The 27,193-nt window shown below is 49.7% G+C and overlaps 1 protein-coding gene across 1 annotated transcript in view; it reads left to right on the forward strand.

Moving 5' to 3' along the window:
* CENPI (centromere protein I) overlaps nt 1-27,193 on the forward strand; it is a 526,595-nt gene that overhangs the window by 234,360 nt on the left and 265,042 nt on the right. Inside the window, exon 7 of the mRNA XM_063936944.1 lies at nt 25,021-25,067. Within this exon, the coding sequence (XP_063793014.1) occupies nt 25,021-25,067 (47 nt within the window). The remainder of the gene's footprint in view (nt 1-25,020; nt 25,068-27,193) is intronic.

Raw genomic sequence — 27,193 nt, forward strand, 5'->3', positions numbered from 1 at the left:
TGGGAAAAGTGAATACTTCAAGAGAAGGGATATCCTAAGGATCAGAAGGGAGTGTTTTTTTCTGGGTACACACCGTACTCGCGTGGATTCAAGGGGATTGAAGCTCATAAAGGTTTCTTTTCCCAGTCGGTGGTTCGTCTGGTTGATGTCCTCTTAGTAGTGCTTCTTCATACCGATAAACGGTCTTCCAGGTGGAACCTTGAATATAAGCAGTAAAGAAACCAATGGTATGGTATATCCCACCCGTAGGAGAAGGGCAGGTGAAAAATTGGAGATAATACAGGCAGGGGAAACGTACCAAACTTACATAAACATAATTAGGGGTCCTCGTATAAAGGTATCTTTGACAGATGGAGGAGAGGAGAGGGAAAAAGAGGAGGAGGGATCTTTAAGTAAGGCGTACCCTACTCACGTGGAAAAAATGAATGACGAAGCTCATAAAGGTATCTTTAGGTGATTTCTCCCTCAGAAGTTCTATCTTTCTGGAACCTGCACTGGCTTTCCAGCAGGATATGTTTTTCTAGCGGCCTCCCTCTTTCTGTTTTCTCTCGTGATACCACAGAAAACAAGCAGAAAGAAGACTTCTCTTCATCTTTCAAGACGGCATTGTAGAGGTACCGCACAGCGGCTATGCACAGTGCGCGCCATGCTCCCGCTGAGTACACACCGCTGGGTGCAGGGCGCTGGGGGGGGCGCCCTGGGGAGCATATATTACCTCATATATAAGGCTGGCATGATCCTACAGTGCCCTGGCACTGCCCGCTAACCCCCGCCGGCATATTATTAAATAATAAAAGCGGGAAGAAGCGTGCCATATTGGGGGCGGAGCTTCTTCCTCACTGCTCACTGGCGCCATTTCCTCCTCCACAAACTGAAGTTGCTGGTCCTTCCTCTCCGCAGCAAGTACCAGGGGGCTAAAAAGACATAGAGGGGGCATATTTATTTATGTAAAACAAGCGCAGACAGCTCTGGGACATCTTTGATGTTCACAGACCTGCTTATTTGGCGCTGGGGTGTGAGCAGGCTATTTCCCTTTGTGTTCCCTCACTGCTTGGTGTGTGTGCTGTTTCTCAGGTGTCGACATGTCGCAGGCTGATTACTCCTCTCCGGGGGACGATTTGTTGGGGATACCAAATGTTTTGGGAGTGGCCATGTCGGCACCGCCGACTGCAGATTGGTTAAATACTTTGAATGCTTTGCATGCTAGTGTCACATCATTAAATCAAAAGTTTGAGTCTGCGTCTCAATCCCAGGTGTGGAAGAGAACAGTAGAGGACGCTTTATTACAGTTGCAAGACCCTGCAGGGTCACACAAACGTAGTTTTGACCAATTAGTTGACACAAGTACCGACACGGACTCTGATGCCAATGTCGATTATGCTGATTCCAGATTAGATCCAAGATTGGCTAAGAGTATTCAGTATATGATTGTAGCTGTTAAAGATATCTTGAATATTAATGAGGACCCTATTACACCTGAAACCAGGGTCCTGATTTACAAGGAGAAAAAGCGCTCGGTTACTTTTCCTCCTTGTTTTGAACTGAACGCTCTCTTTGATAGCATTAGAAATAACCCTGATAAAAAGTTTCAGATTCCTAAAAGAATCAACGTGGCATACCCTTTTCCCGAGTCGGATAGGGACCCGTGGGAGAATCCCCCCACTGTAGACAAAGCTCTGGCGCGTTTGTCAAAACAGGTAGCCCTCCCTGCAGCTCAGTCGACGACTCTTAAGGAGCCGGCGGACCGTAAGCAGGAGGCTACCCTGAAGGCTATTTTCACTACTACAGGGACGTTGCTCAGGCCTCTTATTGCGTCCGCGTGGGTCAGTAGTGCTATTGAAAAGTGGGCAGACACTTTATCTTCTGATTGGGAGAATCTAGATAGAGATTCCATCCAGGTGACGCTGGGTTATATGAGAGATGCAGCTGCATACTTGAAAGAGGCTGTACGTGACGCTGGCCTCCTTAGTGCTAAGGCGAATGCTATGTCCATTGCGGCTAGACGTGCGCTTTGGACTCATCAGTGGAATGCTAATTCCAAAAGGAATATGGAATCCCTTCCCTTCAAAGGGGGAGAACTTTTCGGTGAAGGCCTTGCTGATTTAGTGTCAGCAGCTACCGCGGGTTAATCTACCTGCTTACCCTCGGTTCCTACGCAGCAAAAGAAACCGACAAATTATCAAATGCATTCCTTTCGGCCCAACAAGTATAGAAGAGGCCGAGGCAACTTCTTTCTGGCTACCAGAGGTAGAGGTAAAAGGGCACCCGCCTCCTCGGGTGTCCAGGAGCAGAGGTCCTCCCCGGCTCCTCCTAAACCCACCGCATGACGCCAGGTCCCCATTACAGGGACCCGCTCAGGTGGGGGCACGTCTCAGGTTTTTCAGTCAGGTCTGGGTTCGCTCGGGTCTAGACCCTTGGGTGTTGAAGATTGTATCCCAGGGGTACACACTGGAGTTTCAAGACGTGCCCCCTCGCCGGTTTTTCAAATCAGCCTTGCCAGCTTCACTGCAGGAAAGGGAACTAGTCTGCGGTGCAGTACAAAAATTGTGTCTAAATCAGGTTGTGGTAGCGGTACCCCTAGATCAGCAGGGGCAGGGCTTTTATTCAAGCCTGTTCGTGGTGCCGAAGCCGGACGGCTCGGTGAGACCTATTCTCAACCTGAAATCTCTCAACTTATTCCTAGAGAAATTCAAATTCAAGATGGAGTCTCTCAGAGCGGTGATCTCCAGTCTGGAGGAAGGAGAGTTCATGGTCTCCTTGGACATAAAGGACGCTTACCTTCATGTCCCCATTTATCCTCCTCACCAAAGATTCCTGAGGTTTGCTATCCAGGATACGCACTACCAGTTTCAGACGTTGCCGTTTGGTCTGTCCAAGGCTCCGAGGATTTTTACCAAAGTAATGGTAGAAATGATGGTTCTCCTGCGCAGGCAAGGAGTTACAATTATCCCGTACTTAGACGATCTCCTGATAAAGGCGAAGTCCAAAGACAAGTTGTTACAAGACATTGCACTGTCCATGTCAGTTCTGCAACAGCACGGCTGGCTCCTGAACTTACAAAAGTCACAGTTGATCCCGACAACCCGTTTGGCGTTTTTGGGCATGATTCTGGACACTGTCCAGCTGAAGGAGAAAGCTCTGGAAATTCAGAGTTTGGTAAAACTCTTATTGAAACCGAAAACTATTTCCATTCATCAATGCATTCAATTGCTGGGAAAGATGGTGGCGGCATACAAGGCCCTCCAATTCGGGAGGTTCCATGCCAGAGTGTTTCAGGGGGATCTGTTGGACAAGTGGTCCGGATCGCACCTGCATATGCACCGGAAGATAATTCTATCTCCCAACACCAGGGTCTCCCTCCTGTGGTGGCTCAACAGCTCTTACCTCTAGGGAGGCCAATCCCGGGATCGGAGCCCAAAAATGCCGGGATTTGAATCCCGGGATTGGAGCATCCAATCCCGGGATTCACGGGATTGTACTGCGCATGCGCGGCGGCGGAAGGGTGGGTGTGTAAGTAATAGTACTTACTCGTTTAGGCGGGCAGCAGCCATGAACAAGTTGAACGCACGCGGCACTTCAAATGTAGCGCCAGCCGCAAGCCAATCAGAGCTGGCGGGCGGCAGCCAATCGGGAGCGACTGCTGCTGCCGCTTCCCTGATTGGCTGCCGGTCCGCCAGCTCTGGTTGGCTGGCGGCCGGCGCTTCATTTGAAATGCCGCCGCGTTCAGTGTGTTAATGGTTGCCGCCCGTCTAATAGTAAGTACTATTACTTACACACATGATCCTCTCTCCCTCCGTGCAGCCTTCCTCCCTCCCTGCCACGACCTACACCCTCTGTCCTGAGTCCCGCACCGCTACCTACACCCACCCTACCTCCCGCACCGCTACCTACACCCTCCCTACCTCCCGCACCGCTACCTACACCCTCCCTACCTCCCGCACCGCTACCTACACCCTCCCTACCTCCCGCACCACTACCTACACACTCCCTACCTCCCGCACCGCTACCTACACCCTCCCTCCAGCGCTGCTCCATACAATTTTCTCTAATCCCTACTGTAATCCCGGGAATCCCGGGATTGACCGTTTTTCAATCCCGAATCCCGGGATTGAGAAAACGGCCCGGGATTGGCCTCCCTACTCACCTCCTTGCAGGACGTCGGTTCGGGATCCAGGACTGGATCTTAGTGACCACGGATGCAAGTCTCCGAGGTTGGGGGGCAGTCACTCTGTGGGTGACCTTCCAGGGAAGATGGTCAAGTCCAGAAACTCATCTTCACATCAACGTTCTGGAACTGAGGGCCATTTACAACGGCCTTCTACAAGCAGAACATCTTCTTCAAGACCTGCCGGTTCTAATTCAATCGGACAGTGTCACGGCAGTAGATTACATAAACCGCCAAGGCGGCACAAGAAGCAGAGCGGCAATGGCAGAAGCCACAAAGATTCTTCGCTGGGCGGGGAGGCATACAAGTGCTCTGTCTGCAATTTTCATTCCGGGAGTGGACAACTGGGAAGCGGACTTCCTCAGCAGACACGACCTAAATCCAGGAGAGTGGAGCCTCCATCCGGAGGTCTTCACGCTGCTGACAAAGCGATGGGGGGTTCCTCATATAGACATGATGGCGTCTCGCCTCAACAAGAAACTTCCAAGGTATTGCTCTTGGTCCCGGGACCCTCAGGCGGACGCGGTGGATGCACTGACAACACCCTGGGTGTTCCCCTCAGTGTATGTGTTCCCTCCGGTTCCTCTCATCCCAAAGGTGCTGAGGCTTCTAAAAAGGACAAGCATTCCGGCGATCCTTGTGGTCCCGGACTGGCCAAGGAGAACTTGGTACCCGGATCTTCTGCCGTTACTGGTCGACGATCCCTGGCCTCTTCCTCTGCGCGAGAACCTGCTGCGGCAGGGGCCGTTCGTCTATCAAGACTTACAGCAGCTACGTTTGACGGCATGGCGGTTGAACGCCAGATTTTAGCCCAAAAGGGTATTCCCAGTGAAGTCATACCTACTCTTATCCTGGCCAGGAAGGGTGTGACGTCGAAGCACTATCACCGTATTTGGAGGAAATATATTTCCTGGTGCGAGTACAAGAAAGCTCATGTGGAGAAATTTGACCTTGGCCGTTTTCTCCATTTTCTACAAAATGGTGTGGATGAGGGCCTTAAATTGGGCTCCATTAAAGTACAGATTTCTGCTTTGTCCATTTTCTTTCAGAAACAACTGGCCTCACTTCCTGAGGTGCAGACCTTTGTGAAAGGGGTGTTGCATATCCAACCTCCTTTTGTGCCCCCTGTGGCACCTTGGGACCTTAACGTGGTGGTATTATTCCTTCAGTCACATTGGTTTGAACCTTTACGTAAAGTGGAGTTGAAATTCCTCACTTGGAAGGTTGTCATTTTATTGGCATTGGCATCCGCTAGGCGGGTGTCAGAGTTGGCGGCATTGTCTCACAAGAGCCCTTATTTGATCTTCCATGAAGATCGTGCTGAGTTAAGAACTCGGCAACAATTTCTGCCAAAGGTGGTTTCCTCTTTTCATATGAACCAAGCTATTGTGGTGCCAGTGGCTACTGGCGCTTTGGCTGCGGATAAGTCTCTGGATGTGGTCAGAGCCTTGAAAATCTATGTAGCCAGAACGGCTCCATTGCGGAAAACAGAGTCTCTGTTTATTTTATACGCTCCCAATAAGATTGGATGTCCTGCTTCCAAGCAGACCATTGCATGCTGGATTTGTCAAACAATTCAGCAGGCTCATTCCGCGGCAGGCTTGCCGTTACCGAAATCGGTGAATGCCCATTCCACTAGGAAGGTGGGCTCCTCCTGGGCGGCTGCCCGGGGTGTCTCGGCATTGCAACTTTGCCGAGCTGCTACTTGGTCGGGGTCAAACACATTTGCTAAGTTTTACAAGTTTGATACCTTGGCCGATGAAGACCTTAGTTTTGGTCTATCGGTGCTGCAGAGTCATCCGCACTCTCCCGCCCATTTTTAGAGCTTTGGTATTATCCCCATGGTTCTTTGAGCGGCCCAACATCCTCTAGGACGAAATAGAAAATAGGATTTTGAATACCTACCGGTAAATCCTTTTCTATGAGTCCGTAGAGGATGTTGGGCGCCCGTCCCAGTGCGTACTGTATCTGCAGTGTAGTTCTGGTTAAACACAGTTGGTGTTATGGTTTTTTCAGCTTCTTGCTGAATCTTGTTCATGTCCGTTGACATGTGTTCAGTTATCTGCCATGTTGTACGGCATGCTTATGGCGTGAGCTGGAGTTGTGCTCACCTTTGTTGTTAAATCCTTTCCTCGAAATGTCCGTCTCGCCGGGCACAGTTCCAAACTGAGTCTGGTGGGGGATAATAAGAATTTACTTACCGATAATTCTATTTCTCATAGTCCGTAGTGGATGCTGGGACTCCGTCAGGACCATGGGGAATAGCGGGCTCCGCAGGAGACAGGGCACATCTAAAAAAGCTTTTAGGTCACATGGTGCGTACTGGCTCCTCCCCCTATGACCCTCCTCCAAGCCTCAGTTAGGTACTGTGCCCGGACGAGCGTACACAATAAGGAAGGATCTTGAATCCCGGGTAAGACTCATACCAGCCACACCAATCACACCGTACAACTTGTGATCTGAACCCAGTTAACAGTATGATAACACAAACGAAGTAGCCTCTGAACAGATGGCTCACAACAACAGTAATAACCCGATTTTTGTAACAATAACTATGTACAAGCATTGCAGACAATCCGCACTTGGGATGGGCGCCCAGCATCCACTACGGACTATGAGAAATAGAATTATCGGTAAGTAAATTCTTATTTTCTCTAACGTCCTAGTGGATGCTGGGACTCCGTCAGGACCATGGGGATTATACCAAAGCTCCCAAACGGGCGGGAGAGTGCGGATGACTCTGCAGCACCGAATGAGAGAACTCCAGGTCCTCTTTAGCCAGAGTATCAAATTTGTAAGATTTTACAAACGTGTTCTCCCCTGACCACGTAGCTGCTCGGCAAAGTTGTAATGCCGAGACTCCTCGGGCAGCCGCCCAGGATGAGCCCACTTTCCTTGTGGAATGGGCCTTTACAGATTTAGGCTGTGGCAGGCCTGCCACAGAATGTGCAAGTTGGATTGTACTACATATCCAACGTGCAATCGTCTGTTTAGACGCAGGAGCACCCAACTTGTTGGGTGCATACAATGTAAACAACGAGTCAGATTTTCTGACTCCAGCTGTCCTTGAAATTATTTTTAATGCTCTGACAACGTCCAGTAACTTGGAGTCCTCCAAGTCGCTAGTAGCCGCAGGCACCACAATAGGCTGGTTCAAGTGAAATGCCGAAACCACCTTAGGGAGAAATTGAGGACGTGTCCTCAATTCTGCCCTGTCCGAATGGAATATCAGATATGGGCTTTTGTATGACAAAGCTGCCAACTCCGAAACTCTCCTGGCTGAAGCCAGGGCCAACAGCATGGTTACCTTCCATGTAAGGTATTTTAAATCTACCGATTTTAAAGGCTCAAACCAATGAGATTTGAGAAAATTTAGAACCACGTTCAAATCCCACGGTGCCACTGGAGGCACTATTGGGGGTTGTATATGTAGTACACCTTTGACAAAAGTTTGTACTTCAGGCACTGACGCCAATTCCTTCTGGAAGAAAATTGATAAGGCCGAAATTTGAACTTTAATGGACCCCAATTTGAGGCCCATAGACAATCCTGCTTGCAGGAAATGTAAGAATCGACCCAATTGAAATTCTTCCGTTGGAGCCTTCTTGGCCTCACACCACGCAACATATTTTCTCCAAATGCGGTGATAATGTTGTGCGGTCACTTCTTTCCTGGCTTTAATTAAAGTAGGAATAACTTCCTCAGGAATGCCCTTCTCTTTTAGAATCCGGCGTTCAACCGCCATGCCGTCAAACGCAGCCGCGGTAAGTCTTGGAACATACAAGGTCCCTGCTGAAGCAGATCCCTTCTTAGAGGTAGAGGCCACGGATCCTCCGTGAGCATCTCTTGAAGTTCCGGATACCAAGTTCTTCTTGGCCAGTCCGGAGCTACCAGTATTGTTCTTACTCCTCTTTTCCGTATAATTCTCAGTACCTTTGGTATGAGAGGCAGAGGAGGGAACACATACACTGACTGGTACACCCACGGTGTTACCAGAGCGTCCACAGCTATTGCCTGAGGGTCTCTTGACCTGGCGCAATACCTGTCCAATTTTTTGTTGAGGCGAGACGCCATCATGTCCACCTTTGGTTTTTCCCAACGGTTCACAATCATGTGGAAAACTTCTGGATGAAGTCCCCACTCTCCCGGGTGAAGGTCGTGTCTGCTGAGGAAATCTGCTTCCCAGTTGTCCACTCCCGGGATGAACACTGCTGACAGTGCTACGACATGATTCTCCGCCCAGCGCAGAATCCTTGCAGCTTCTGCCATTGCACTCCTGCTTCTCGTGCCGCCTTGTCGGTTTACGTGGGCGACTGCCGTGATGTTGTCGGACTGGATCAACACCGGCTGACCCTGAAGCAGCGATTTTGCCAGGCTTAGAGCATTGTAGATCGCTCTTAGCTCCAGTATATTTATGTGAAGAGACGTCTCCAGGTTTGACCACACGCCCTGGAAGTTTCTTCCCTTTGTGACTGCTCCCCAACCTCGTAGGCTGGCATCCGTAGTCACCAGGACCCAGTCCTGTATGCCGAATCTGCGGCCCACTAACAGATGGGCAGTCTGCAACCACCACAGGAGAGACAACCTTGTTCTCGGTGACAGTGTTATCCGCTGATGCATGTGCAGATGCGATCCGGACCATTTGTCCAGCAGATCCCACTGAAATGTTCGTGCATGGAATCTGCCGAATGGAATCGCTTCGTACGAAGCCACCATCTTTCCCAGGACTCTTGTGCATTGATGTACTGACACAGTTCCTGGTTTTAGGAGGTTCTTGACAAGTTCGGATAACTCCCTTGCTTTCTCTTCCGGGAGAAATACCTTTTTCTGAACCGTGTCCAGAATCATGCCCAGGAACAGCAGATGTGTTGTCGGGGTCAATTGAGATTTTGGAAGATTTAGAATCCACCCGTGTTGCTGAAGCACTACTTGTGTTAGCGCTACACCGACTTCCAGCTGTTCTCTGGACTTTGCCCTTATCAGGAGATCGTCCAAGTAAGGGATAATTAATACGCCTTTTCTTCGTAGAAGAACCATCATTTCGGTCATTACCTTGGTAAAGACCTGAGGGGCCGTGGACAACCCAAACGGCAGCGTTTGAAACTGATAATGACAGTCTTGTATCACGAACCTGAGATACCCTTGGTGTGAGGGGTAAATCGGGACATGTAGATAAGCATCTTTTATGTCCAAGGACACCATGAAGTCTCCTTCTTCCAGATTCGCTATCACTGCTCTGAGTGACTCCATCTTGAACTTGAATTTCTTTATGTACAGGTTCAAGGATTTCAGATTTAGAATAGGCCTTACCGAACCGTCCGGTTTCGGTACCACAAATAGTGTGGAATAATACCCCTTTCCCTGTTGTAGGAGGGGTACCTTGACTATCACCTGCTGAGAATACAGCTTGTGAATGGCTTCCAAAACCGACGTCCTTTCTGAGGGAGACGTTGGTAAAGCAGACTTTAGGAACCGGCGAGGGGGAGACCTTTCGAACTCCAGCATGTAACCCTGAGATACTATCTGCAGGACCCACGGGTCCACTTGTGAGTGAACCCATTGATTGCTGAAAATCTTGAGTCGACCCCCCACCGTTCCTGAGTCCGCTTGTAAAGCCCCAGCGTCATGCTGATGGCTTTGTAGAAGCCGGGGCGGGCTTCTGTTCCTGGGCAGGGGCTGCTTGCTGCCCTTTCTTACCCTTTCCTCTGCCTCGCGGCAGATAAGACTGTCCTTTTGGTCGCTTTTTATAGGAGCGAAAGGACTGCGGCTGAAAAGACGGTGTCTTTTTCTGTTGGGAGGGGGTCTGAGGTAAAAAAGTGGATTTGCCGGCAGTTGCCGTGGCCACCAGGTCCGAAAGACCGACCCCAAACAATTCCTCTCCTTTATATGGCAATACTTCCATATGCCTCTTGGAATCCGCATCACCTGACCACTGTCGCGTCCATAAACTTCTTCTGGCAGATATGGACTTCGCGCTTACTCTTGATGCTAGAGTACAAACATCCCTCTGAGCATCTCGCATATAAAGGAAAGCATCCTTTAATTGCTCTAGAGTCAATAAAATACTGTCCCTATCCAGGGTATCAATATTTTCAGTCAGAGAATCCAACCACACTACCCCAGCACTGCACATCCAGGCTGAGGCTATTGCCGGTCGCAGTATAACACCAGTATGTGTGTATATACTCTTCAGTGTAGTTTCCAGCCTCCTATCTGCTGGATCCTTGAGGGCGGCCGTATCAGGAGACGGCAACGCCACTTGCTTTGATAAACGTGTGAGCGCCTTATCCACCCTAGGGGGTGTTTCCCAGCGCGCCCTAACCTCTGGTGGGAAAGGGTATAATGCCAATAACTTCTTGGAAATTAGCAGTTTTCTATCGGGGTTAACCCACGCTTCATCACACACGTCATTCAATTCCTCTGATTCTGGAAAAAATACAGGTAGTTTTTTTCACCCCCCACATAATACCCCTTTTTGAGGTACCAGCAGTATCAGAGATCTGCAAAGCCTCCTTCATTGCCGTGATCATATAACGTGTGGCCCTATCGGAAAATACGTTTGTTTCTTCACCGTCGACACTAGATTCATCTGTGTCGGTACCCGTGTCGACTGACTGAGGTAAAGGACGTTTTACAGCCCCTGACGGTGTCTGAGACGCCTGAACCGGTACGAACTGGTTTGCCGGGCGTCTTATTTCGTCAACTGACTTTTGTAATGTGCTGACATCACGTAATTCCATAACTAAAGCCATCCATTCCGGTGTCGACTCCCTAGGGGGTGACATTACCATCATCGGCAATTGCTCTGCCTCCACACCAACATCGTCCTCATACATGTCGACACACACGTACCGACACACAGCAGCCACACAGGGAATGCTCTAATCGAAGACAGGACCCCCTAGCCCTTTGGGGAGACAGAGGGAGAGTTTGCCAGCACACACCAAAAGCGCTATAAATGTATATAAACAACCCTAGAAGGTGTTGTTTACTATATATGCGCTCTTAATATATAAATATCGCCAATTTATGCCCCCCTTCTCTTTGTTACCCAGTTTCTGTAGTGCAGTGCAGGGGAGAGACCTGGGAGCCTTCCTCACCAGCGGAGCTGAGCAGGAAAATGGCGCTGAGTGCTGAGGAGAATAAGCTCCGCCCCTTTTTCGGCGGGCTTTTCCCCGGTTTTTAAGAAACTGGCCTGGGTTAAAATACATACATATAGCCTTAATGGCTATATGTGATGTATTTATTTTGCCACTAAAGGTAATTATATTGCTGCCCAGGGCGCCCCCAGCAGCGCCCTGCACCCTCCGTGACTGAGTCAGTGAGCCGTGTGACAACAATGGCGCACAGCTGCCGTGCTGTGCGCTACCTTCAAGAAGACTGAGGAGTCTTCTGCCGCCTGCTTTCCGGACCTCCGTTCTGCCGTCTCTTCAGCGTCTGTAAGGGGGATCGGCGGCGCGGCTCCGGGACGAACCCCAGGCTGACCTGTGTTCCGACTCCCTCTGGAGCTAAGTGTCCAGTAGCCTAAGACTCCAATCCATCCTGCACGCAGGTGAGTTGGAAATCTCTCCCCTAAGTCCCTCGATGCAGTGATCCTGTTGCCAGCAGGAATCACTGAGATTGAAACCTAAAAAAAAAAACTTTTCTAAACAGCTCTTTAGGAGAGCCACCTAGATTGCACCCTCTCGGACGGGCACAAAAACCTAACTGAGGCTTGGAGGAGGGTCATAGGGGGAGGAGCCAGTACGCACCATGTGACCTAAAAGCTTTTTTAGATGTGCCCTGTCTCCTGCGGAGCCCGCTATTCCCCATGGTCCTGACGGAGTCCCAGCATCCACTAGGACGTTAGAGAAATAGAGGGAAGAGCCAGACTTTTGAAAGTCTTAAAGTGCCCATGTCTCCTGCGGATCCCGTCTATACCCCATGGTTCTTTGAGCGGCCCAACAACCTCTACGGACTCCTAGAAAAGGATTTACCGGTAGGTATTCCTACACAGTTGGTGTTATGGTTTTTTCAGCTTCTTGCTGAATCTTGTTCATGTCCGTTGACATGTGTTCAGTTATCTGCCATGTTGTACGGCATGCTTATGGCGTGAGCTGGAGTTGTGCTCACCTTTGTTGTTAAATCCTTTCCTCGAAATGTCCGTCTCGCCGGGCACAGTTCCAAACTGAGTCTGGTGGGGGATATAGAGGGAAGAGCCAGACTTTTGATAGTCTTAAAGTGCCCATGTCTCCTGCGGATCCCGTCTATACCCCATGGTTCTTTGAGCGGCCCAACAACCTCTACGGACTCCTAGAAAAGGATTTACCGGTAGGTATTCAAAATCCTATTTTTTGTTACACTGTGTTGGGTAGCGCGTATAGGTGGGTAGTACCTTTTTCCTTGTCCAACAGCAAATTACAGGGCCCCACCTCCCTCTCGGCCAAGTAGGACCCGCTTGGCCGCTGTGTGTGGTCCCAGCCTAACTAATACATTTACACTTAGGTTTATATGTCAATGTTTGTAACACCACTATTTAAGGAAAGCAAATAGGTGTACAAGTAGGGCCCCTGGTACAGTATTTTAATATCTGTTAAAAAAAAGGAATGGAAAATATTTAGCTTTTAATGTCATTTATGGGGGAGTAGCATATTTTTAATCAACCATATAAAAGCTACATTTTACTGTATGTTCATGTCAAACTATCGGTTAGTGCACCACATTGCTACCTTCTTTTTCCTGCAACGTTACCATATCATTGGTAGGTGGTAGCACACACCCTCTGTACATTAATAATTGGTGAAAATGTTTCAGGTAACTCCTTTCTCTTCTCTAAAGCGGGGAGACCCTTGCCACCTATGAGGGACCTCTATTTAAAGGCACTGACTGAAGAATGGTTTGAATTCCAACTACCCATCCCAGCGGAGTCTGGTCCTCATTTTTTGACACATTTTTAACCTTGCATATTTTTTCTTCATTTTTCAAGAACACTTTTTCTCTACTCTCTCCCCCCCCCCCCCCCCCCCCCCCCTTTCATGTTCCCTTTTCTCTTAAGTCCTAGAGGATGCTGGGGTCCATATTAGTACCATGGGGTATAGACGGGTCCACCAGGAGCCATGGGCACTTTAAGAGTTTAATAGTGTGGGCTGGCTCCTCCCTCTATGCACCTCCTACCAGACTCAGTTTAGAAAATGTGCCCGGAGGAGCCGGTCACAGCTAGGGGAGCTCTACGGAGCTTCTTTAGAAAAGTTTATTTTAGAGTTGTTGTTTTTCACAGGGAGGCTGCTGGCAACAGCCTCCCTGCATTGAGGGACTAAGGGGGGGAGCAGTGTCCGCCCTGCGGGGTCTTGAGCCATTGCCTCTGCTGACTGGACATTGAGCTTCAGAGGGGACAGATCGCGCCCCGCCACAGGGAAACGCTCACCCCAGCAGCCAGCCACCACCCCCTCAATGAGCTGAAGTGTGGCGAGTTAGTCACTATCCCCCCTTACAAGCGGGTGGTCAGTGTGAAGAGGGCGGCTTAAGGGTGGGAGCGTGGTATTAACCGCGCTCCCAGAGGGCTCAGCGGTACTGCGGTGCGGCGCTGTGAGGGGCGCCCTGAGCCAGCAAGGTACCCTGACCATTTCCAGCCTGTCGGGGTCTGCGGATCTCAGCCAGCACAAAATTCCTCAGGCCAGTATAACCTTCAACTGCGGTAAGACAGCGCCATTGAAGGGGCGGAGCTTCTCCTCAGAGCAGACCCAGCAGCGTTCACTACTAGTGGATGTCCAGGTCCCTCCAGTGCAACTCCAGCTATCTGTACGGTACCAGGGGGTTGTAGAAGGGGGGGTGGGGAGGCTGTGTTATAGGCTGTGTCACCTATTAAGGGACACAGTCAGCGCTGGTTAGGGTCTCCCTATACCTTTAATAGCGCTGCATGTGGGTTGGCTCCAATCTCTGTGTCTCTCTACCATTCTTGGGGGGGAAACTTTGTCTAGTGAATACCCTTTGTGTTTGTGGGGTGTTTGGTGTGTGTGACAACATGTCTAGGGACACTGTTTCATATGCTGCAGAGGATTTGTCTTCCCAGGAAAACTCCATACCATGTAATTAGGATTGCACTGTTGTAGCGCAGATCCCTGCTAGAGAGCCAGAATGGTTAGAAATCTGAGAAATAGTCCTCCTCAGAGAGACTGACAGGGTTGCTAGGACTGAGCATGCCACTCAGATCCTACAATCCTCTATGGTTGTGTGGTCTGATACTGCTTCCTCTGGATCCCCTGCGGTACATTCTCAAAAATGTGCACTTGCATTGCTTACGAAGGATGACACGGACACAGACTCTGACACTGCAGACGGTGACGGGGATGTGTCGAGGGGGACAGCATCACTTGCTAGGGGGGTGCATTTGAGGATTGAAGCTGTGAGGGATATTTAACATATTTCTGACACAACTCCTGAACAGGTGGAGGAGACCTTCTTTACAGATAAGCGCCCCCCCCCCCCCCAATCCTTTTCCCGATAATTAAACGCTATCTTTGAAAAAGCCTGGGAAACTCCGGAAAATAAATTTCAGATCCCTAAGAGGGTCTTGGTTGCTTTTCCCTTCCCAGAGGAAGATAGAAAGAAGTGGGAGTCTACACCGATAGTTGACGCCTCTGTCTCCAGGCTGTCAAAACAGGTAGTTTTACCAGTCACGGGATCTACCGCGTTGAAGGACCCTGCCGATCGCAAGGTGGATGTTACGCTGAAATCCATTTACACGGCTTCCGGGGCTATTTCTCTAACGTCCTAGAGGATGCTGGGGACTCCGTAAGGACCATGGGGAATAGACGGGCTCCGCAGGAGATAGGGCACTTTAAGAAAGCTTTGGATTCTGGGTGTGCACTGGCTCCTCCCTCTATGTCCCTCCTCCAGACCTCCGTTTTACACTGTGCCCAGAGCGAGATGGGTGCACTACAGGGAGCTCCCCGGAGTTCTCTGCCTAGGAAGCATTTTTGTTTGGATTTTTTCTACATTTTTGCAGGGAGCACTGCTGGCAACAGGCTCCCTGCATCGAGGGACTGCGGAGAGAGGGGCAGACCTTCTTAATTGATAGGCTCTGCTTCCTCGGCTACTGGACACCATTAGCTCCAGAGGGGATGAACACAGGTTCTTACTGGGTGTCCACCCCCAGAGCCGCGCCGCCGTTCTCCTCACAGAGCCAGAAGAAACAAAGTCAGAAGACGTCTCAGGCAGCAGAAGCCTTCAGAGCTTCACTGAGGTAACGCACAGCACTGCAGCTGTGCGTCATTACTCCCATACACCTCACATACTCCGGTCACTGTAAGGGTGCAGGGCGCAGGGGGGGGGGCGCCCTGGGCAGCAATATAACCTCTCTTATGGCAAAAGACAATATACATGTACAGGTGGGCACTGTACATGTATACAAAGAGCCCCCGCCATTTTTTAATAACTTTGAGTGGGACTGAAGCCCGCCGCCGAGGTGGCGGGGCTTCTCCCTCAGCACTCACCAGCACCATTCTCTCTCCACAGCACCGCTGCGAGGAAGCTCCCCGGACTCTCCCCTGCTTACACACAGTGAAGGGGTGTTTAAAAGAGAGGGGGGGGGGGCACATAATTGGCGGATAACATATTATACAGTGCGGCTGGGGAAAAACATTTTGTGTTGGTCTCCAGGGTCATTGCGCTGGGGTGTGTGCTGGCATACTTTCTCTCTGTCTCTCCAAAGGGCCTTAAAGGGATACTGTCTTCAGAAAAGAGTTTTCGTGTGTGTGTGTGTGTGTGTGTGTGTGTGTGAGTGTGTGTGTGTGTGTGAAGTGTGTGGGTACGCGTGTGTCGACATGTTTGACGAGGAAGGCTCGCTTAATGTGGAGGGGGAGTGCTTGAATGTCATATCGCCGTCGGCAGCGCCGACACAGGAATGGATGGATATGCTGAATGTCTTAAATGCAAATGTCAATCTATTGCATAAAAGGTTAGACAAGGCTGAAGCTAGGGATCAGTCAGGTAGCCAGACCATGCCTGTCCCTGTGGCGCCAGGACATTCGGGGCCTCAGAAGCGCACCATATTCCAGATCGATGACACAGATACCGACACGGTTACTGACTCTAGTGTCGAGTATGAAGATGCAAAATTACAGCCGAAGGTGGCAAAAGGTATTCGGTACATGATTATTGCCATTAAAGAGGTTTTGCATATTACTGAGGAACCCCCTGTCCCTGACACGAGGGTACACATGTATAAAGGGAAAAAGCCTGAGGTCACCTTTCCGTCCTCATTTGAGCTAAGCGAATTGTGCGAAAAGGCTTGGGAATCTCCAGATAGGAGACCACAAGTTCCCAAAAGGATTCTTATGGCGTATCCTTTTCCACAAACGGATAGGATACGATGGGAATCTTCGCCTAAAGTAGACAAGGCGCTGACACGCTTATCCAAAAAGGTGGCACTGCCTTCGCAGGATACGGCTTCCCTCAAGGATCCTGCTGATCGCAGACAGGAAATTACCATGAAGCACATTTACACTCATTCCGGTACTATTGTTAGACCGGCTATGGCGTCGGCCTGGGTTTGTAGTGCTGTCGTGGCATGGGCAGATTCCTTATCTACGGAGCTTGACACCTTAGATAGGGATGCCATTTTAATGACCATAGAGCATATCAGGGAGGCTGCCTTGTATATGAGAGATAATCAAAGAGACATTTGTTTACTAAGCTCCAGAATAAACGCTATGTCTATTTCTGCTCTTGTGGACCCGACAGTGGACGGGAGACGCCGATTCAAATCGGCATATGCAGTCCTTGCCTTACAAGGGGGAGGAGTTGTTTGGAGACGGCCTCTCGGACCTTGTCTCTACTGCTACGGCTGGTAAGTCAAATTTCTTACCTTATGTCCCCCCGCAGCATACAAAAAAGGCACCTCATTATCAAATGCAGTCCTTTCGTTCCAATAAGAGCAAGAAGGTACGGGGATCGTCCTTTGTTGCCAGGGGAAAAGGCAAGGGAAAAAGGCTGCACACAGCTAGTTCCCAGGAGCAGAAGTCCTCCCCTGCATCTGCAATGTCCACCGCATGACGCTGGGGCTTCCCGGGGGGAGGCAGATCTAGTGGGGGCTCGTCTTCGGTTTTTCAGCCACGTCTGGGTTCGCTCGCAGGTGGATCCCTGGGCATTAGAGATTGTTTCTCAGGGATACAGGCTGGAATTCGAAGACTTGCCTCCTCGCCGGTTTTTCAAATCTGCTCTGCCGGCTTCCCTGTCAGAGAGGGAGCTAGTGTTGGCAGCAATCCAAAAATTGTATATTCAACAGGTGATTATCACAGTTCCTCATCTCCAGCAAGGAGAGGGATATTACTCAACCCTGTTTGTGGTCCCGAAACCAGACGGTTCGGTCAGACCCATTTTAAATCTAAAATCCCTGAACCTGTACTTGAAGAGGTTCAAGTTCAAAATGGAATCACTCAGGGCGGTCATCGCCAGCCTGGAGGGGGGGGATTGGATGGTGTCCCTGGACATAAAGGATGCTTACCTTCATGTTCCGATATTCCCCCCTCACCAGGCGTTCCTGAGATTTGCAGTACAGGACTGTCACTACCAATTTCAGACGTTGCCGTTTGGGCTTTCCACGGCCCGAGAATTTTCACCAAGGTAATGGCGGAAATGATGGTGCTCCTGCACAGGCAGGGTGTCACAATTATCCCAAACTTTGACGATCTCCTCATAAAGGCGAGATCTCGGGAGAAGTTGCTGGACAGCGTGTCTCTGTCCATGAAGACGTTGCAGTTACACGGCTGGATTCTCAATATACCGAAGTCCCAGCTAGTCCCTACAACGCGTCTGACCATTTTGGGCCTGATTCTCGACACAGACCAGAAAAAGGTTTTACTTCCGATCGAAAAGGTTCAGGAGCTCATAGCCCTGGTCAGGAACCTATTAAAGCCAAAAAAGGTTTCAGTGCACACGGGTTCTGGGGAAGATGGTAGCTTCATACGAGGCCTTCCCCTTCGGCAGGTTCCATGCGAGGACTTTTCAATGGGACCTCTTGGACAAGTGGTCAGGGTCCCATTTACAAATGCATCAAAGGATCACCCTGTCTCCCAGGACCAGGGTATCTCTCCTGTGGTGGCTGCACAGTGCTCACCTACTAGAGGGTCGCAGATTCGGCATTCAGGACTGGGTCCCTCCAAGGCTGGGGAGCAGTCACACTGGGAAGAAATTTCCAAGGTCTCTGGTCAAATCTAGAGACTTGTCTCCACATCAACGTCCTGGAGTTGAGGGCCATATACAACGCCCTGCGTCAAGTGGAGGAATTGCTTCGGGAAAAACCGGTTCTGATTCAGTCAGACAATGTCACGGCAGTGGCTCATGTAAACCACCAAGGCGGAACGCGAAGCAGAGTGGCCATGGCAGAAGCGACCAGGATTCTACGCTGGGCGGAAGGCCATGTAAGCGCACTATCAGCAGTGTTCATCCCGGGGGTGGACAACTGGGAGGCGGATTTCCTCAGCAGGCACGACCTGCATCCGGGAGAGGGGTGTGGTTCGTTTTATCGACCGTGTCTAGGTCGACAATGTTTAGGTCGACCACTATAGGTCAACAGTCACTAGGTCGACATGGATGGAAGGTCGACAGGGTTTCTAGGTCGACAGGTCTAAAGGTCGACATGAGGATTTTTTTATTTTATTTTTGTGTTGTTTTCTTCGTAAAGGGACCGGGATCCCAAATTAGTGCACCGCGTCCCCTCGCATGGCGAGCGACTTCGGGCATGGTGCCTTCGCTCCGCTGCCGCTTCGCTCGGCACACTTTACCGTTCCAATCGTAGTCCACGTGGATCGTTAAGTATGAATTTTTTTTTTTGAAAAACTCATGTCGACCTTTAGACCTGTCGACCTAGCACATGTCGACCTAGAAACCCTGTCGACCTTCCATCCATGTCGACCTAGTGACTGTCGATCTTCAGACCGGATCCCCCGGGAGAGTGGGGACTTCATCAAGAAGTCTTCGCACAGATCACGGGTCGGTGGGGGCTGCCTCAAATAGACATGATGGCGTCCTGTCTCAACAAAAAGCTAAAGCGATATTGCGCCAGGTCAAGGGACCCTCAGGCGGTAGCGGTAGACGCTCTGGTGACACAGATCGGTCTATGCGTTTCCTTCTCTTCCTCTCATACCCAAGGTGTTGAGAATAATAAGAATAAGCAGGGTCAGAACAATCCTCATTGTTCTAGATTGGCCACGGAGGACTTGGTATCTGGAGCTGCAAGAGTTGCTCACAGAAGATCCGTGGCCTCTTCCTCTAAGGCAGGACCTACTGCAGCAGGGGCCCTGTCTGTTCCAAGACTTACCGCAGTTGCATTTGACGGCATGGCGGTTGAACGCCGGATCCTAGCGGAAAAAGCGATTCCGGAGGAGGTCATTCCTACCCTGATCAAGGCTAGAAAAGACGTGACTTCGAAACATTATCACCGTATATGGCGAAAATATGTTTCTTGGTGTGAGGCCAGAGCTGCTCCTACGGAGGAGTTCCAGTTGGGGCCGTCTGCTTCACTTCCTTCAAACGGGAGTGAATTTGGGCCTAAAATTAGGGTCCATAAAGGTTCAAAGTTCGGCCTTATCCATTTTCTTTCAAAGAGAATTGGCTTCTCTTCCTGAAGTACAGACTTTTGTGAAGGGCGTGCTGCATATTCAGCCTCCTTTGTACCTCCGGTGGCGCCTTGGGACCTTAACGTGGTATTAAGTTTCCTCAAGTCACCTTGGTTTGAACCACTCAAAACAGTGGAGTTGAAATACCTCACTTGGAAAGTGGTCATGTTGTTGGCCTTAGCTTCTGCAAGGCGGGTTTCGAAATTGGCGGCTTTATCATATAAAAGCCCATACCTGATTTTTCACGTGGATAGGGCAGAGTTGAGGACTCGTCCTCAATTTCTGCCCAAGGTGGTCTCATCTTTTCATATGAACCAACCTATTGTCGTGCCTGTGTCTACACGGGACTTGGAGGATTCAGAGTCCCTGGATGTGGTCGGGGCTTTGAAGATTTATGTGACCAGAACAGCTAGGATCAGGAAGACCGAAGCTCTGTTTGTTCTGTATGCGGCCAACAAGGTTGGCGCTCCTGCTTCAAAGCAGACTATTGCTCGCTGGATCTGTAACACCATTCGGCATGCGCATTCTTCGGCAGGATTGCCATTGCCTAAATCGGTTAAGGCCCATTCCACTAGGAAGGTGGGCTCCTCTTGGGCGGCTGCCCGAGGGGTCTCGGCACTACAACTGTGCCGAGCTGCTACTTGGTCGGGGTCAAACACCTTTGCAAAGTTCTATAAGTTTGATACCCTGGCTGATGAGGACCTCCTGTTTGCTCAATCAGTGCTGCAGAGTCATCCGCACTCTCCCGCCCGTTTGGGAGCTTTGGTATAATCCCCATGGTCCTTACAGAGTCCCCAGCATCCTCTAGGACGTTAGAGAAAATAAGATTTTACTTACCGGTAAATCTATTTCTCGTAGTCCGTAGAGGATGCTGGGCGCCCGTCCCAAGTGCGGACTTCTTCTGCAAGACTTGTATATAGTTATTGCTTACATAAGGGTTATGTTATAGTTGATCGGGTTTGAACCGAGGCTATGTTTTTGTTCATACTGTTAACTGGGTAGTTTATCACAAGTTATACGGTGTGATTGGTGTGGCTGGTGTGAATCTTGCCCTTAGATTTACAAAACTCCTTTCCTCGTACTGTTCATCTCCTCTGGGCACAGTTTCTCTAACTGAGGTCTGGAGGAGGGACATAGAGGGAGGAGCCAGTGCACACCCAGAATCCAAAGCTTTCTTAAAGTGCCCTATCTCCTGCGGAGCCCGTCTATTCCCCATGGTCCTTACGGAGTCCCCAGCATCCTCTACGGACTACGAGAAATAGATTTACCGGTAAGTAAAATCTTATTATTACGGCCTACTATAGCCTGTGCTTGGATTGCAAAAGCTTTTGCCAGGTAGTCAATCACTCTATAGGAGGAGTCGACTCCGCTAGCTAAGGGTGACAATGTATTTTTACGCCATATTCAGGATTCTGCAGGGTTTCTGGTGGATTCCATGAAGGACCTGGGTTCCATGGCTGCGGGGATCTCTTCCATGGCGTCTTGGCTCGCAGGGGTCTCTGGTTGCGCCAATGGTCTGCGGACGCAGAATCCAGGAAGAGCATGGAGGGCCTACCCTATACTGGTCAGGCTCTCTTTGGGGAGGCGTTGGATGCGTGGATTGCCATGGCTACCGCGGGTAAGTCTACTTTTCTTCCCTCAGCTACACCGGCTACGAAGAAGCCTTTTACACCAGCCACGTCACAGTCCTTTCGGCCCGCAAGGCCTAGACAGAACAAGTCTTCGAACACCTTCAGAGGTGGTCATGCCAAAGGAAAGAGACCTGCTCCCACAGGTTCCCAAACCCAGAAGCCCGCTTCTGATACCCCTATGTCCTCCGCATGACTGTGGACGGCTAGGCCTGGAGGAGGGTCACGTCTGGGTGTCCTCTGGCCTGGACCCCTGGGTTCTGGATATAGTGTCCAGGGGGTACGGACTGGAGTTTCAAAATCCCCCACCTCACCGTTTCTTAAAGTCAGGCTTGCCAGCTCTGCAGGCAGACAGAACAGTTCTTCTGGAGGCCATCAGAAGACTGGTGGTGTCAGAGGTTGTTGTTCCAGTTCTGCCTCAGCAGTGGAACAAGGGTTATTATTCGAACCTTTGTGGTACCAAAACCGGATGGTTCGGTACGGCCTATTCTAAACTTAGTCTTTGAACCCTTATCTCAGGGAGTTCAAATTCAAGATGGAATCTGAGAGCTGTCATCGGGCATATCTCAGGTTTGCACTGTTGGACGACCACTATCGGTTCCAGGCACTGCCGTTTGGCCTCTCCACAGCACCAAGGATCTTCACCAAGGTGATGGCGGAGATGATGGTTCTCCTCTGCAAACGGGGTGAACATAATTCCATATCTGGACGATCTCCTGATCAAGGCGTCGTCCAGAGAGAGGTTGTTACGATCCATCACGCTCACGACACAGCTGCTCAGGAAGCACGGCTGGATCCTGAACCTTCCGAAGTCTCATCTGGAGCCGACAGGGATGCTGTCTTTCCTGGGAATGATCCTCGACACGGAAGTGCAGAGGGTATTTCTCCCGGTGGAGAAAGCGTTGGTGATTCAAACAATGGTCCGGGATGTCTTAAAGCCTACCCGGGTATAGGTTCATCAATGCATACGCCTTCTGGGGAAGATGGTTGCCGCCTACGAGGCTCTGCAGTACGGCAGGTTTCATGCTCGACCTTTTGAGCTGGACCTCTTGGACCAGTGGTTGGGCCTCACCTACACATGCAATAAACATCCTGGAACTCAGGGCCGTGTACAACACCCTTCTGCAAGCAGCACACCTTCTGCGGGATCGGGCTGTTCAGGTGCAGTCGGACAATGTGACCACGGTGGCCTACATAAACCGACAAGGCGGAAGGAAGAGTAGGGCCGCCATGTCAGAGGTGTCACAAATCCTCCTCTGGGCAGAAAGGCATGCGGTGGCGATGTCGGCGATCTTCATTCCGGGTGTAGACAACTGAGAAGCGGACTTCCACAGCAGACACGATCTCCATCCAGGAGAGTGGGGCATCCATCTGGAGGTGTTCGAGGAGGTAACTGGTTGGTGGGTGGTTCCTCACATAGACATGATGGCCTCCCGCCTCAACAAGAAGCTGTGGAGTTACTGTTCCAGGTCGAGAGACCCGCAGGCAGTGGTGGTGGACGCACTGGTAACACCGTGGGTGTTCACGTCAGTGTATGTGTTCCCTCCACTTCCTCTGGTACCAAAAGTTCAACTGGTAAGAACAACAAGGGTTCTGGCAATCCTCATTGCTCCGGACTGGCCAAGGAGGGCTTGGTACGTGGATCAACTGGATCTTCTGCTGGAAGATCCAAGGCCGTTGCCTCTTCAGGAGGATCTGCTACTGCAGGGGCCGTTCGCTTATCAAGACTTACCACGGCTACGTTTGACGGCATGACTGTTGAACATCAGATCTTAGCTCGAAAGGGTATCCTGAGTGAGGTCATTCCTATCCTGATACAGGCTAGGAAGGGGGTAACGTCTAAACATTACCATCGCATTTGGAAAAAATGTTTCTTGATACGAGTCCAAGAAGTTTCCTGCGGTGGAGTTTCAACTTGGACGTTTTCTCCTTTTCCTGCAAGCATGGGTGGATATGGGGCTGAGATTGGGCTCCATCAAGGTCCAGATCTCTGCTTTCTCCATCTTCTTCAAAAAACAATTGGCTGTCCTCCCTGAGGTTCAGACCTTTTTGAAATGGGTTCTGCACAACGGCACCCTGGGATCTTGATGTGGTGTTGCAGTTCCTGAGTTCTGCTTGGTTTGAGCCTCTGCAAAAGGCTGATCTCGAGTTTCTCACGTGGAAGTCGGTCACCTTGTTGGCCTTGGTTTCTGCGCGACGCGTGTCGGAATTGGGGGCTTTATCTTGTAAAAGCCCTTATCTGATCTTCCATGAAGACAGGGCGGAACTTGGGACTCGTCCACAGTTCCTGCCTAAGGTTGTATCTGCTTTCCATATCAACCAACCTATTGTGGTGCCAGTGGCTACTGACTCCTCAATTGCTTCAAAGGCCTTGGATGTAGTGAGGACTTTGAAGATTTACGTGAAGAGGATGGCTCGTCATAGGAAAAGCGACTCTTTGTCCTCTATGATCCCAAGAAGATTGGGTGTCCTGCTTCTAAGCAGTCGATTTCACGCTGGATCAGGTTCACTATCCAGCATGCTTATTCCACGGCAGGATTGCCGTGTCCGAAATCTCTAAAGGCCCACTCTACTCGTAAAGTGGGCTCTTCGTGTGAGGCTGCCCCGGGGTGTCTCGGCTGTACAAGTCTGCCGAGCAGCTACTTGGTCTGGGTCGAACACGTTTGCCAAGTTTTACAAGTTCGATACTTTGGCCTCTGATGACTTCAAGTTTGGTCAAGCAGTGTTGCCGGAGCTTCCACGCTCTCCCTCCCGTACTGGGAGCTTTGGTACATCCCCATGGTACTAATATGGACCCCCAGCATCCTCTAGGACGTAAGAGTAAATAGGATTTTGGTTACCTCCCGGTAAATCCTTTTCTCATAGTCCGTAGAGGATGCTGGGCGGCCGCCCAGCACTACGTTTTCCTGAATTGGTTTTATAGTTCAGTACTGCCTGGTTCCTAGGTATGTTCTGCGTTATTTGCTGTTTTAGCTGTTGCTGAGTTGTTCTGGCATGTTAGCCGAATTTGCCTGTTGTGTGAGCTGGTATGAATCTCGCCACTATTTGTGTAATTCCTTCTCTTGAAGTATGTTGTCTCCTCGGGCACAGTTTCTAGACTGAGTCTGGTAGGAGGGGCAAAGAGGGAGGAGCCAGCCCACACTATTAAACTCTTAAAGTGCCAATGGCTCCTGGTGGACCCGTCTATACCCCATGGTACTAATATGGACCCCAGCATCATCTACGGACTACGAGAAAAGGATTTACCGGTAGGTAACCAAAATCCTATTTTTTTTTTTTTTTAATATATGTAAGTTTTGTCTTTTGTATGTACTGTATGCCGGTATTAGGCAAATAGAACACAATCTGATATTATACAATTTATGTAATAATACTTCATTTCAAATAAATTACTCTTTCAAAACCTTACCCATTGGAGATCGCTGGTTTTGTCCTTTTCTTTTCCTCAATCGTCACTAATTCCATGGTACAGAAGCGTTCCGCAGATAAATGAAAGAGAAAATGCATAATCTCTCCCATACGTGTGTTTACTCAGGCGAGTTTACACCAGAGAATATGTATCTGTTATTACCACTTGGTCAGGTGCTTTTAATGCTCTGTTCTGAAATGTGTATTTTTGCTGTCTTAACAGTGCGGGCCTACAGAGTACGAATTCTACTCGAACTTCAAAGCAGAAAGGTATGAATGTAAACTACTGTATACTTAGATACATGGGAAGCCTCCTAGTGTATATCAGAAATACATATTCGTAGATGCTGTTGATTACAGTAAAGAGGTATACTGTGGTACATAGGCGTGCGTGTGTGTATACATATTTTCTTTTTTTTTTCCCCCCACTGATCCAGATTACGTGATCTGCTTTGCGAACACGCTAAAATGTGTTTGGCAACCTCCAACATTTTGAGGGCGATTCATTCGTTTTGGGTACTCGCGCCTAAAGTGACTGGAGCTACACAGTTTGAGACCAGCCTCTCACTGGTCTTGATAGCCACACTCTTGTGCCGAAAATGCACTGGATTTACTGCATGAAGTGGGTTCTCCTGTGCTGAGTCCGCTGCAGTAAACCGCACTTACCTCCAAATTTAATATTTTTTGTGGATTTCTGCTCACACTTCAGAAGGGTGTGATCAGAAATCTGCGATAAGTGCTTTCATGATCTGAGCACTTTCTGACTGTTAGGATTTTTGAAACTGCTGCTACCTCTAGCTGGATTTGTAGTTGATCAGATGTATTTCTATACATTTTTTATGTACATAGACTAAAATCATTCTAAGGGTGTGTACACACGGTGAGATCCCTGCTATGTTCGATTTTGACTATGCGATTTCCCTTGAACTCCCCCAGAGCCCAGATAGTCAAAATCTGTGCTATCTGTGCTTGAGATTTTGTCTATGTACGATTTTGACTAAGTGTCAATTTTGACTATACTTTGTACTAGATAGTCAAGATTGACTTGCCTGCACAGTCTGTCTAGCCTTACGATACCGACCCCACGGGAGCGCGCATCAGGATCGAATCTGTATCGCAAGCTGCCTAGCACCATGAGATATGCACTAACTTTTCATAAGATTTTGACTATATAGTCAAAATCTCACAGATTTATCTCACCGTGTGTACACACCCTAAGGGTGTGTACACATGGTGAGATTCGGGCTATGCCCGATTCTCACTATGCGACAGGGGCCGGGTCGGCACATAGTATCACAAGCACATAATGAGTGTGCTTGCGATACTGGCTATGTGCGATTTTGGCTAAGTGTCAATTTTGACTATCTCTTCTATAGAGTCAAAATTGACTTGCCTGCACAGTCTATCTTTTCTTTCGATCGGGACCGCGCATCGAATCGGGATCGCAAGGTGACTGTCACCTTGCGATCTGCACTAACTTTTCCTCCGATTCTGACTATATAGTCAGAATCGGAAGAAAAAATCTCACCGTGTGTACACACCCTAAGAGTGATACCAGGTTGGTGTGCATTTTGATCTAAATTTTCTACAGGTGTCTATATTGCTATGATCATGAGGAGGGGTTCTGGAAACCTGTAAATAACTGATATTGAATAAGTCTTGCATCTTATGCCTAGAAGTATACTTTATTTTGGAGTGATTTCACATTGATGTGGTGTTCTTTAAGGGCTTCCTCTATCTCTTTTTATGTGAAAAAAATAAATAAAAAAAATTATATTTATATTATATTTATTTTCTCTTACGTCCTAGAGGATGCTGGGGTCCACATCAGTACCATGTGGTATAGACTGGTCCACTAGGAGCCATTGGCACTTTAAGAGTTTGAGAGTGTGGGCTGGCTCCTTCTATGCCCCTCCTACCAGACTCTGTTTAGAAAATGTTCCCGGAGGAGCCGGTCACAGCTAGGGGAGCTCCATGGGAGTTTTTAGTTCTATTTTAAATAGAGTTTAGGCACAGGGAGGCTGCTGGCAACAGCCTCCCTACTTCGAGGGACTAAGGGGGGAGGGGAGTAGTGTCCGCCCTGCAGGGTCTGAGCCACTATCTCCGCTGACAGGACACTGAGCTCCCGAGGGGGGTAGATCGTTCCCCGCCACAGGGGATCACTCACCCCAGCAGCATGCCGCCACCCTCTTACAGAGCCAGAAGATCAGTGGTAGCAAGCGGGGGGCCAGTGTGAAGATAGCTGCAACAGGTATGGAGCGTGGTTTTTAACTGAGCTCAGAGGCGCACTGTGCGGCACTGTGAGGGGCGCCCTGAGCCAGCGCCTGAACCCTGCACTGGTTACACAGCCTGTCTGGGTCCCAGGATCTTTGCCAGCATAAATCCTCAGGCTGGTA

This window comes from Pseudophryne corroboree, chromosome 8 (assembly GCF_028390025.1).
Source record: "Pseudophryne corroboree isolate aPseCor3 chromosome 8, aPseCor3.hap2, whole genome shotgun sequence".
NCBI lineage: Eukaryota > Metazoa > Chordata > Amphibia > Anura > Myobatrachidae > Pseudophryne > Pseudophryne corroboree.